This window comes from Labrus mixtus, chromosome 5 (genome assembly GCF_963584025.1).
Source record: "Labrus mixtus chromosome 5, fLabMix1.1, whole genome shotgun sequence".
NCBI classification, from domain to species: domain Eukaryota; kingdom Metazoa; phylum Chordata; class Actinopteri; order Labriformes; family Labridae; genus Labrus; species Labrus mixtus.
The window spans coordinates 28,667,146-28,680,367 of record NC_083616.1 but is presented as its reverse complement, the minus strand read 5'-3'; the positions used below and the strand labels follow the sequence as shown (position 1 = coordinate 28,680,367).

Genomic DNA, 13,222 nt, shown 5'->3' with positions numbered 1-13,222 from the left:
TTCATTATGAATCTTTTCCACAAGTGTTTGATAACTGCATTTGAGGGATCAACACAATAAAAGTGTCTCTCTATATATATCTGTCTATCTCTAAAGATTGAACATAGATCAAAGCTGAGAAAGATATCGGCCAAATTATCGTTACCCAATATCGATATCAGTATCGGCCCCATATATCGGTCGGGCCCTCATCTACACGCTGTTTGTTCCAGGAGTTTCTACTTCACAAACTCACAGAGAAACATCGTTTGAAAACTAACACCTGTGTCCCTTTGTGTTCTGCAGCAGCAGCACCACGACCTACGTGCTGGAGGAGGATGAGCCCTCCTTTCTGGAGGCGATAGACTACAGCGCCGAGAGCAACGACGAGGACGCCGAGGCCGACAACGAACACAGGATCGAAGTCCACGAGAACACCGATCACCTGGATCCCCCGTCAGACTCCGACTTCAATCACAGGGACTAACGCGGAGGTGTTCCTCACTCCTAGACCGTTTGAGCTTCTAAACAAGCAGCGCTCAAATCGTTAGCCGACTTAAGATAAAATAACTAGTCACCCCAACACTCCTCACTCTGGTGAACAAATAACTTAACTTAACCTTTGCTGTATAGACACTTTATGATGGTGTGTAGTCTACTCTGTCGCGCATTCAGACGCTCTTTTCTCCTAAAGGTGCAACTCCACCTGCCTTCCACTTTTAGCCAGGCTGCTATAAGCCCTCAATAGAAATCAAAGTGGATTCCAATGAATGTTTTCACCTCTCACTTTTATTCTGCAACCTCCATGAACTGTTAGCCCTGACCTCGGACACCATATAGCCTCTGAGATTCACTTAAAGCTAGCCCAGGGGGAAGCAGACAGCGGGCACCACCGATCCTTAACTTGAACCCGCGTCCACTAGCTTGTTCTTCACAGCCGATCTTACACTTTAGCTGTGGCGGTGTTACAGAGACAGCGGCTTCTTTGGTGTGGTCACCTGTGTTGTAATAAACACACTCCTGATGATAAGAGGGGGGACTGAGTCTCCTCCACTGACCGGTTTAGAGGTGCAACCAAACATGCCTTCTTACTTTCTGTTTCCGTTTTTCTCTTTAGCCAAAAATAAGCGCTTTAACGCTTCGCTCGTTGCGGCCTGTCTCGTGTCCTTCCTGTATTGTTTTCTTCACTTTTCTTCGTTTTTTTGATGTGTAAATGTGACGCGGGGATGAACAAACATCTCTGCATCACAGCACACCTGTAGGTCAGTGTCTGTCCTAACTGTGTCATGTAGAAAACCTGCTAAGGCCAGAGATATACTTGCTTTTAACCTTGCAGTCATACACTCAGTAACGTGATTGTTTACATTCTTAGCTATGCACTACATGTGATACTGGAGGGTACCACTAGAGGGCGCACCAGAGAGAGAGAGAGAGAGAGAGAGAGAGAGAGAGCGCTCAGGCTGTATGCAACTCTCTGATGTGCGGGATGTAAAGTACAGACATGAAAACAGTTAGAGAGGTTACCATCGTGTTCATTATGAGATAAAATAACCTCAATACTCCATCATAGATGAGCTCAGTCGACTCATGAAAGTTGGACCATGTTCCTGCAGAATTCTCCTCCGTTACAGTCCCAGACTCGTTTGATTTAGGTCAGCAGGTTTCCACATCGACTGAAATGAAAAAAAGTGTTGCCTGATATTTTGACAGGCATGTTTGTCGCTCGTTCAGATGTGAAGAATTGCAGACTCGGTCCATCAGCTTACTGCCATTGTTCACCCTGCTGCTGTGTTGATTCTGTCACATCCCCTACAATACTCTATAAAAGTCACTCTCCATCTTGCTCTCGAGTTGCGTTCATTGTGGAGGACATGCACAGCGACCGTACCTAAGGCAAAGCAGCCATCATGCACACGCTTAAAAGTAGTTAAAAGCAAGTATTTCTGTGGCGCAGGTTGTTTCTGTACTCGAGTTGTGACCTCACTTCTCTCCTTTCTTCTCGGCCGTCCGTGCACGAGGTCCGATCATCCACCACGTGCTGTTTGCCTTGCTTAATCCAAAACTGAAACTCTTTAAATAACGCAGATTGTAGAATGTTCACGTCTCTTATCGAGGCCGCACCTTGTACAGAACATGGATCACAGTAATAATCACGCACCACAAACAGAACAATAACAGGGTTAGAACGAGAAGTCAGAACAGAAAGATGTAAAGTGTCCACATGCACTCTGTTAGGTGTTTTTAATAATAGACGGTGTCGTAATGTTGGACGGAGCAAGATAAGAACAAGACGCATGAGGCTGCAGAGAGCTTTAAAAAAAAAACAACAAAAAAAAAAAACCTTTTGCACTTTGGATAAACACTCACACAACAAAAAACCGGACTGAACGACAGTGAAAGGTCACTTTACAACACGTCACAGTTTGCAAACCTCAACTTCACTCACCTCAGTCGTCCAGCCTACAGCTTTGATGTTTTAAAGAAATATACTGGAATTGAGTTTCCTTTTTATCTGTACATTTTGTGGATTTACTTACAGGAGAGACTGTTGCATAATATCAGATGGTGCTTTGTATTGGGAGTAGTTTTGATTGTCTCTTTTATTTGTTTTTTAATATTTGAGTTTGTGTCTGTTGCGTTTGTACAGCTAGCGCATGGCTTTTTTTTTTTTTTTTTCTGTTTTTATTTTGTAATTTATTAAACATTGTTTATGGGATGCTACCTGTATGTATATGAGGCTTTTTGAGAGTGTGAGTGTGTGAGTGTGAGTGTGTCCTTAGTTCAACCTCACAGTGTTTTACTTTCAAACTTGATGATCCACATCCTCTCTCTGTCCTTCCCTCTAACCTTCTTTCATTCCCTCGTCTCCACTTCTCTCTTGCCTCTTCTTTGTTTTCTTTTCTATTGTTACTCATGGACATCCAACAAACCCTGCTCCCCCCCCCCCCCCCCCCCTCTGAACGCATGTGTGTTTTGAAAAGGATATAAGAGGTGTGAAATAATGTCAGCCCCCTCTAAGAATTGTGTGTGTGTGTGTGCTCTTATAACTTGAATTTTTTTTGTGTGTGTCTTTAGAAGTTGATGTCAACAAGATGCCGCTCTTATTTTATTGGGAGGTAAAAACAAGAAGCAGAGATAGTGACTGATTTTTAGTTGATTGTAACAAATACAGAAGCTAAGAGTGAACTATGGAAATAAAATGTGAATGTGGAAATCTGTCCGCTCTGGTTTATTCATCTTTTCATCGTCATGGAGTGAAAACAGGATGTGCATTTCTCTTCTTTAATGGCATGAACACAACTTTAGTCCTCATGAAGATCTCTCTCTCTCTCTGTTTCTCTCTCTCTCTGTCTCTCTGTCTCTCTCTCTCTCTCTCTGTCTCTCTCTGTCTCTCTCTCTCTCTCTGTTTCTCTCTCTCTCTCTCTCTGTTTCTCTGTCTCCCTCTCTCTCTCTCTCTGTCTCTCTCTCTTTGTCTCGCCCTCTCTCTCTCTCTCTGTCTCCCTCTCTCTGTCCCTCCCTCTCTCTCGCCCTCTCTCTCTCTCTCTCTCTCTGTCTCTCTCTTTCTCTTTCTCTCGCCCTCTCTCTCTCTCTCTCCCTCTGTCTCTCTCTCTCTCCCTGTGTGCCTCTCTCTCTCTCTCTGTCTCTTTCTCTCGCCCTCTCTCTCTCCCTCTGTCTCTCTCTCCCTCTGTCTCTCTCTCTCTCGCTCTCTCTGTCTCTCTCTCTCTCTCTCTCTCTCCCTCTGTCTCTCTCTCTCCCTCTGTCTCTCTCTCTCTCTCTCTCTCTCCCTCTGTCTCTCTCTCTCCCTCTGTCTCTCTCTCTCTCCCTCCCTCCCTCTCTCTCTCTCTCTCCCTGTGTCTCTCTCCCTCTCCCTCTCTCTCTCTCTCTCTCTCCCTCTGTCTCTCTCTCTCTCTGTCTCTCTCTCTCCCTCCCTCCCTCTCTCTCTCTCCCTCCCTCTCTCTCTCTCTCTCTCAAACATTGTAAAGTAACTGTAATGGATCCTAACTGAGTTATGAGGAGAAGTGCTGTGATCGTCAGACCAAGTCAAAAACATAAACAGAGTTGAGATGTTTTTCTTGTAACTCGGGTCTTATTATCATTAGTGGACAGTGTTGGGTTAAACTCCACTTGTTAAAATAACCACTTGTGTTTTTAAACCCTCATGCACTCCATCGACAGGCTGTCTGTCTCTGTGTTTCTCTCCGCTGTGACCTGGTGAGAAAAGTGTTTGCATGAGACCGTTCAGCTCTGGTTTTCAGAGACTTCAGGTTTATGTGTACAGAATACAAAAAAACATGATACCTGACCGGTGGACCCCGATGATAATATCACAATGCAGCATTTCTGAGATAACTGATGTAATTACTGAACAATCATAATCACATACTCATATAATCAAACATTACGATATCTGGTTTATTAAAGACACAATTTCACTGATGTTCAAAACACAGACAGTAAATATTAATGTTTGAAGCCTGAGTGACGTCAGCCTTCTGTTCCTGCAGGAGGCTCTGGAGGCTCATCAGCAGCAGCCGCCATGTTGGAAATCCTGTCTCAGTCTAACTTTCAGTCAACCTAACGACAGACTGAGAGCTGGAGCTGAGGCGGGTTTTAAGCCTCTTGACGAACCGTTACATCCCGCCCACCTGTCAATCATGTCATCTACACGCCCAACTGTGCATAACTCTTCCATCCATCCATCCATGTTCTTCCGCTTATCCGAGGTTGGGTCACGGTTCCCTCTCCCCAGCAACGTTTCCCAGCTCCTCCTGGGGGATTCTGAGGCGTTACCAGGCAAGACGGGATGTATAATCCCTCCATGCATTAATCAAAACATTAAAAACTTCACCCCCTGTACATTGCGTTCCCATGAGGACAATATTAATCAGACCATTATTGTTTTATGTACCAGGCTGTAAACACATATTCCAATTTCTGCTGTAAAAACTGACTTTTTTGAATGTGGTGTGTATGTGACTTCCGGTGTTCCTGGAGCCAGCCTCAAGTGGACACTCGATGAACTGCAGGATTTTGCACTTCAGCATTTGCTTAATTTTAAACAACGGAGGAAGCTGCTTGGTCCCACATTATCGCCTTTTCTTCTTCTTCTACTTCTGCTGTCATCTTCTACTTTGTCCGAGTCACCGTCTTTCCTGCCATAAGTGCCACCGCGAAGAGCAGTGAAGTAGCGCTTGTTTTAATTGAAATATCGATATTTGGCACCAGGGATTCTATGATTGTGTCACACGAGTCAGGAAGATATATATATTGTCCCACCACATAGTATATGCTATATTTGTTCCTCCTATCCTTTGGTGTAGATGATGGGCCACAAAATTCATTTCACACTTCAGCCCGAGCTAAAATGAGCTCTACAAATGAACTGGGTCTCTTCCAAAGCCACAGCAGTCGTGTTGCTGTGCCTCCCTCCACCGCGGCTCAGCTGAGGCAAACAATGTCTCTGGAAACACGGAAATGGGATATATTTGAAAAATATGAGAGTTGAAGTCCCTGGATTTATCCACTGAAGCCTCCTCCTTGCCCCTGCTGAATTTAACATTGGCATCACTCTGAGGAGAAATTGTTCTGCGGCCAGTTTGGACACGAGAACATTTACCCTGACAAAGAACTCGTACTGTTATAACCGTGTTTTCCAAAAGAGCTGGGACATTGTGTGTTATGTGAAAAGAAACCTAATCGGATTAGTTTGGTGGAAAACATTACAGACCCCATGTTTAATTGAAATAGCAGAAACATATCAAATGTTGAAAATGAGAAATTGCTTTGTTTCATGGAAATTACAGCTCCGGAAAAAAGGAGGGACACTGCACAAGTGAGTTAAAACATTACTCTTCTTAGAGGAACTTGTTATCGTTGCTTTTGCAGTCTGACAAAGACTGCATCTTTTATCAATATCCTTTTCCTTAAATAAGAATTAATGACAATATTGCGTTTGGAAAATGAGGGAAATATTGTTTACCATTAAACGTGTTTTTTTAAAATGTTACATTTATTCAAATATAAAACCATATAGTAGAACTGGAGAAACAAGTTTGCAGTGGTGTCTATTGATGCCCATTTTGAATCTAATATCCAAAATCAATTAAACTCTTCAAATGATAACTTTTTATCTGCTGCCTTGGTAAAGTTTTATATCTGATATGGGATATCAATGTTTCAGGTTCAGGTTACTTTATTTGGTTGCAGGGAGAGTCACTTGATAAAACAGACAAAACATAAAACATAAAACATAAACATCGCACAAAAAGTAAGGACATATTGCCTCTATATATTTTTGTTGTTGTAACGATGCTTCTTGGCAATAAATCCTGCTTATTTCCCCTTTAAATGGTGCCACATTTGTAAGGAACATGTATTTGTGGGATGAGCAGCAGAGCTGAGTATGCGGGTTGCGCCCATGAAAAACTTGCCAAATCTTCTCTGCCAATTACAAAGTGCAAAAGTATGTTTTGAAAATAATTTCTTTTTTTTTTATTAACTTTTTAGATAGAAGAAGATATTCCCTCTTTATTTAAATCACAACGTTTGGACTGGAGTTCTTCTTCAGGTGATTATTTTGGAAAAAAAAGTGAGCCACACCCATAAATACTGTAAAGATTTCAACACCAATAGGCTGATAGGCATCCTGATGGCAGGTGTGGTCAAACATTCAAATCGCCTCAAGGTGAAACACGTCGATAACGATCATCTTTACAGCACAAGTCCAGGAAAAAATCAATTTGAACATATGAAGGAAAAATATGGCCATACAATTACTGCCTGTCTGTCTGCCTGTCTGTCTGTCTGTCTGTCTACTGATAGATTTTTGTCTTCTGTAAGCCGACATATTTTTTGCGGTTGATAAAAAGATCAGAACAGAAAGAACTTTTCTGTTTCCAGGCAAAGGCAGCAGAAAGACGAGCCTTTGAAAATGTGATGATGTAATGATTTATCCTCGATCAACCTCTGGTCGCTCAGCAGCAGCAGCAGCAGCAGCAGCAGCTAGAAAATAATTATGTTTTGGTTTTTTTTGTTCACGAAGGCCATCAGTCGCGGTAAAACTGTCTTCTTAATAGTTTTATCAGCCCTTTGACACAAACGTGACAATGAACCTCTTTAACATGTCACATATCAGCCGTCATGTCTGCACAGCAGCGTCTGTGTTTGGTTTGTTTGGGGTTGATTTATTTCGGTGCTGATGGAGCATAAGTAGATACTCCATCACTCCCCGTCTGTGGCACAGTTGTATAAGCATTTGTTAAGCATTGTACCTCCGCTGCTTAAGAGCCCCGGAGTAACCTAATCTCTCATGCTTCTGAGGAAATGACCGAGGCCAGAAGAGAGAGAGAAGGGGACAAAAAGGCCTCGGAAATATCTCTCAAAAGTCTTGTGTGATGTTGTGTAAGTGGATATAAATGGACAGAAGGATGCGAGGGGAGGAGAGAAGAGATAAGAGGGCGAGAGACAGAGAGAGAGTGTGAAAGCGGGAGCGGAAGAAAAAAAGCGGAGAGGAGGACGAGAGGAATTTGGAGAGGTTGAGGAGAATGTTAATCTGAGGAAGGCAGCGTGGAGAGAAAAGCTCTTTTCCTCTCTAAGCCCTACACCCTCACTTCCTGTCCCTGCTGTCAATCAGAGCAGCTGAAGTGCATCAGACAAAAGACAACCCCCCTTCCCAACCCCCCCCCCCCCCCCAACCTAGACCCTCCATCCACCACCACAAACACCAGCACCAACCAACCAATTAACTGCTGTGGTCGGAGGAGAGTGTGTGTGTGTGTGTGTGTGTGTGTGTGTGTGTGTGTGTGTGTGTTGCAGGGTAGAAGAAGGTTTTGAACTGCTTCTGCATGATTCTCATGTTTCATCAGAGACCCCCCCTAATTAGCAATCCGTCTTCCTCCGTCTCACGTAGTCACGCAGGCACCCTGCCCAGGCCTCCATCCTCACACTGACCGGTTTATTGCCGCGGTCTAAAGTGTGGCTCTGTGGGGCTCCGACGGCGGAGCCAATTAGTGCCAGTGTCCGAGTTGGCTCCCTCTCTCAGCTCGCTGGTGGTCCCACTGAGGGGCAGAAAGGCTCCTCTGAAAAAGGTACAAGGCCACAAAGAGCGGCCCGGACAAAGACCCGTGTGTGTACAAGGCTGCGTGTCACAGCGGCACACAAGACCCGGAATCTGTGTGTGTGTATTACGGACGTCACTGTACTAGACTTTTAAACTTCTATAACTAAAAAATCTAACTATATGAATCCCTCTTTTTATACCACTGCAGCAGAAACAGAATCTCCACAGTGGAGATCCTAGAGTCTTCAGGGGCCCTCTGCAAAACTTCACAGGGGGCCCCTCAAACCAGCGTTCATCCACATTATGTTATATGATAAAAAGACACTACAGCCCGTTAAGTTAACCAATGTGAAAAGGACAAACGCCGTGATGTAATCTCTAAAAAGGTTTTGAAGTGTCTCCACCCCAAAGTTAGACCAGCAGCATCTCATATTATATTTAATCGTCATCGTCTGCTCCACTCTACTTCCTGTTTTCCTCTTTCTTTCTTCACTCGCAGACGGATGATTCCTCTTCATTTCCCGAGTTTTCACAGGAATAATGCATGCAACATTTAGCAGCGCTGCCATACAGAACGCTATCAGATGGGTCACCCTTAATTTGTTGTTTTTAATCCCTGAGGGGAAATTCTGGATTCAGTCTGTTATTTTAGAGACATATACATGTACAAACAGGAGCTGTGGACATGTATTAGTGGAGAGATGTCAGAGTGGGGCTGCTACACAGGGTGCACCCAGGGTTTGGTGCCTTGCTCAAGGGCACCTCTCCATCTTGGTCCGCACTAGGACTTGAACAGGTGACCCTCCGGTACCCAACCCAAGTCCCTACAGACTGAGCTACTGCCGCCCCCATGACAGAGGCTAGACTGTTTGTTTTTGTTTTTTTGGATCGGCAGAAAATGATCCTGTTAACTCCAGAAAATCAGCTTTGATATCTCAGGATAATGAGATCAGAAATAACCTGTAATCAAATGATAATGAAGTAGATTAAATGTATGGATGCATTTCTGCAAGTTTCAAAATTGGCTGTGTGATTTCTGTTGTGCAAAATAAATTACATTCATTTCTGTCTTGATATTAAAGGAGGTTCTCCCTGAATGTGTATTACACTATCACAACACGGACAGTTTAAAAAAAAAAGAGGTCTCTCAAAATAAAAGCTGCAGACGCAGAGATTCTGACATTTACTATCCTTTGTGGTCGGACGTCAGAGAAGTCTACCTCCTACACTTCCTGTTATGACACTTTTTACCCTCTAAATGACACATTTCTTAACCTTGACATCTTCACTTTGTAACTAAGGCCTTTCTTCAACATGTGGATATAACTGAGGAGCCAACAAGCAGCTGACAACACCACGACACAGCTGATCACAGCTGTGTGTGTGTGTGTGTGTGTGTGTGTGTGTGTGTGTGTGTGTGTGTGTACTGGGCAGAGATTTGGTGAGAAACTGACAGGAGACAGCATACACACAGATAAATTAAATGCTCACATGGACCCACTCTCTATTTTGCATATCAATAGCCCTAGATAGTAGATACACACACACACACACACACACACACACACACACACACACACACCGAAATAATTGGTTACGTAGGGAGCAGAGCCAACTTGCGCCTCTCGTTGCCGTGGTAACCAGAGAGACTGATTTTTCTAGAAGCACTTACTCACATCCCGTCTGTTATTCACTTGTTTGTTCATTCATTCCTCCTTTTAGCCTGTCTTTATACAACTCTCTCTCCCTCTCTCGCCCTCTCTCTCTCTCTCTCACCCTCTCTCTCTCTCTCTCTCTCTCTCACCCTCCCTCTCGCTCTCTCTCTCTCTCACCCTCCCTCTCTCTCTCTCTCACCCTCCCTCTCTCTCTCTCTCCCTCTCTTGCCCTCTCTCTCTCTCTCTCACCCTCCCTCTCTCCCTCTCTCTCTCTCCCTCTCTCACCCTCCCTCTCTCTCTCACCCTCTCTCTCTGTCTCTCTCTCTCTCGCCCTCTCTCTCTCACCCTCTCTCTCTCTCCCTCTCTCTCTCTCTCTCTCCCTCTCTCTCTCTCTCTCTCTCTCTCTCCCTCTCTCTCTCTCGCTCTCTCTCTCTCTCTCCCTCTCTCGCCCTCTCTCTCTCTCACCCTCCCTCTCTCTCTCTCTCTCACCATCTCTCTCTGTCTCTCTCTCTCTCTCTCTCACCCTCCCTCTCTCTCTGTCTCTCTCTCTCTCTCTCTCTCACCCTCCCTCTCTCTCTGTCTCTCTCTCTCTCTCTCTCTCACCCTCCCTCTCTCTCTCTCTCTCTCTCGCCCTCCCTCTCTCTCTCTCTCTCTCTCTGGGTCCTTTTCAACCCGTTTCCATTCCCACCTCTTCTCCAATAAGATGCCCTCTTAGCATGCATATGCAAACGAGGCAGACTTGAAACCAGTTAAAACAGAATTGAATAAGGAGCAGCATAGTGTCCTCATGTCGGGCTCACAGATCGAGGCTGAGGACATCACTCAGCGTCAGAATGTGTTTCTATCCCTGACTTAAGAGCTCCTTCTTTTCTCCGCTCAGTGGAAACTACTTTGATCATTTCATGTGTATTCGCTGACTCCTTTTTTTTGTACCTTCCATCCCAAATACGACAGATTTTCTTATTTACCTCCCATCTGTTTCCTCTCCTTTCCTGTCTCATCCTTTTCCTCCACTTCCCCCCCTCGACGCCCCGCAGCGCTCTCTGGGGTGTATCAAGTTTTCATTGGCCAACAAAGCAGGAAACAGGAAGAACATATTGCTCCATAGACAGAACTCTGGAGATAGTAGATGGACACACACACACACACACACACACACTGTAAGCACACACCTCTACATCAATAGACCTGCTGTTTCTGGAGCGTTCATGTTTTCTCTCTGCAAAAAAAAGGCATCAAGTATTAAAAAGACGAGGAGAGTATCTCGTACGGACGGACTCCGAGGTACAAAGGTGTAAAAATGAAGATATACAACAACAAAACTGTTAGTTCAACATTTCTGTCAAACCAGAATCATTTCAGGTACGCTTGGGTTTTTAATAATGGAGACAGATTTATTGATATTTGAGCCTCAAATTATTTAAAAAAAAAAGTGCTGAAACAGTCATTCTCAGACTGAGCTGCTAAGCTGCTCCTTCATTGTATTACTTTTATACGTTATATATTTTTAGTAGTGATCACAGGTTGTTTAAAGTGAGGATGCTTTAGATACACAGTATATATATTTGTTGTTTTTTGTTTCACTGCTGAGAGCTGGGAGAACAGTAGTTTTGTATTTTTTTGTACACAGATTCAAAGATTCAGGCGGGAACATGACACATAAAAGTACTCTTTAATCTTCAGTCTAATTGTTGTTTGGTGTGGTTGTTAGATTTTTCTTGTTTTGCCTTGTTGTTACTGTTAACCACTCTGTAACTTGTTTTTGACAGGAGCTTCATACAGTCTTCCTCTGACAACTTCCTGTTTGCTCCTTCACACATGTCATACAAGATTCTGGACGCAGCAACAGAATCCAATGCTTTAATTAAAACATTTTTACCCTTTCATCAATACAACTAGTAATCATACGTGTTCACAGTTTCAACGAAGGAGTGAACTTGTTGCCAAAATGTAACAAGAGGGCTAACAGGAAAGAGTCTGGATGAAGTGGAGGTAATACTTTGCGTTCACACACGTCCACATCAATAGTTTTGGGAAGTTGTCAGGACTGTAGAGCATGTTTGAAAAGTGATTTAGACAGTTGGTTGGAGTAAAAAATGTTATAGCCAGCAGCAGTTAACTGTGTGATACAATTTGCAGATTAATCCAAAACCAGACAGCTGTAATGTTTTCATGAACAAATTTGAATAAGAAGCCCAATAAGCCCAGATAAAATGTATTTTACCTCAAACTTTGTTGACCAACAATATGTAGAACTGCTTCTTTTTTTAAACACAAGACAAAATCCAACTGAAATTGGATGGGAATAAGAGAAAAATCCAGTTTGAGTGTTGGTGATTAAAGACTTTATATGTGATTTTTTTTGATCCAGCAGGTGTCGCCCTTGAGCACCAGCATGAAACCAAAACAACTCGCGCTGCATTGTTGTGTTAGCATGCTAATGCTAGCGATCTTTATTACACTTGTATCTTCACACTGCATGTAAATTTACCTGAAATGAGCGTGATCTAGAAACACAGTTAAGCAGTGAGTACAGTATGTTATTCTTCTTTTCTCTAGTCCCTCAATTAAACAACTTTTATACGTGAGGGGAGGAGTCAGCCGGCCGTCCTGGCGATGTAAACAAAGTGAAGATAGGACTCTGAAAACTCTGAAAACATCACAGACAGTGGGACTCGGGTGTTACACCCATTGTAGACAGTCATGACTCACAGAGTTATTTTCAGAGGATATACTTGATTTCTATTATATTTAAGTATATAAAGACTTTAATGAAGAGAGGAGAAAAGGGAGAATAGAGAGTTGGAAGTTGGAAAAAAGAACTAAAGAAAAAGGTGCTGACACTGAGAGAAGAAAGGAAGTGACAGGTCTATCCTCTCGTGTCAGCTTTCTGTCAAAGAGAGAAAGAGAGCGAGCCAGCGAGAGCGAGAGAGACAGTCCTGATAGTCCTTTGTCAGCGTCCAGTCAGACCCCAGACCCCGGCGACTGAGGACGTCGATGGATGGACGCCAGCGAGGTCATCAGCCGTGACCTTCAGCTTAACCCAGGAACTCACTACACACTAACAGACCATGAGCATGTATGAATAAAACACACACACACACACACACACACACACACACACACTTAACATACAGCATTACGAGTTGACGGTAGAGTACACATGGTTCTAATGAGCGCGGTAAAACAAAGAGTGAGCGGTGATGATGGATCCAGAGAGACACACACACAGACAGACTGGCACACACACTCTGTCTCAGGAGGGGGATTAATGTGTGAGTTAAAGTACGTCTGCTTTAGATATGAGTGCAGCGATCTGCCTGCCTCCTACTCACTATACCTCACAACTAAATACGGAAACACTGAGAATTCAGCGCTCGTTCACAAGAGGATACAAAATGCTTCAAGTTGCAGAGAAAAAAAACAGAACTAAGTTGGAAAAGTTTCTAGGAGGCACCAAAAGCTGACATTGTTTATTATCATTCGGTCGATTTGAAGACGCATCCAGATCTAACCTGCGGTACAGGAG

At 43.7% G+C, this 13,222-nt stretch overlaps 1 protein-coding gene across 3 annotated transcripts in view; it reads left to right on the top strand.

Moving 5' to 3' along the window:
- agtpbp1 (ATP/GTP binding carboxypeptidase 1) overlaps positions 1–1,530 on the top strand; it is a 36,222-nt gene extending 34,692 nt beyond the window's left edge. For all 3 annotated transcript variants that reach the window (XM_061038876.1, XM_061038875.1, XM_061038877.1), the window contains one exon: positions 286–1,530. In XM_061038876.1, the coding sequence (XP_060894859.1) occupies positions 286–466 (181 nt within the window). In that variant the 3' untranslated portion in view covers positions 467–1,530. The remainder of the gene's footprint in view (positions 1–285) is intronic.
- Positions 1,531–13,222: the final 11,692 nt, after the last annotated feature.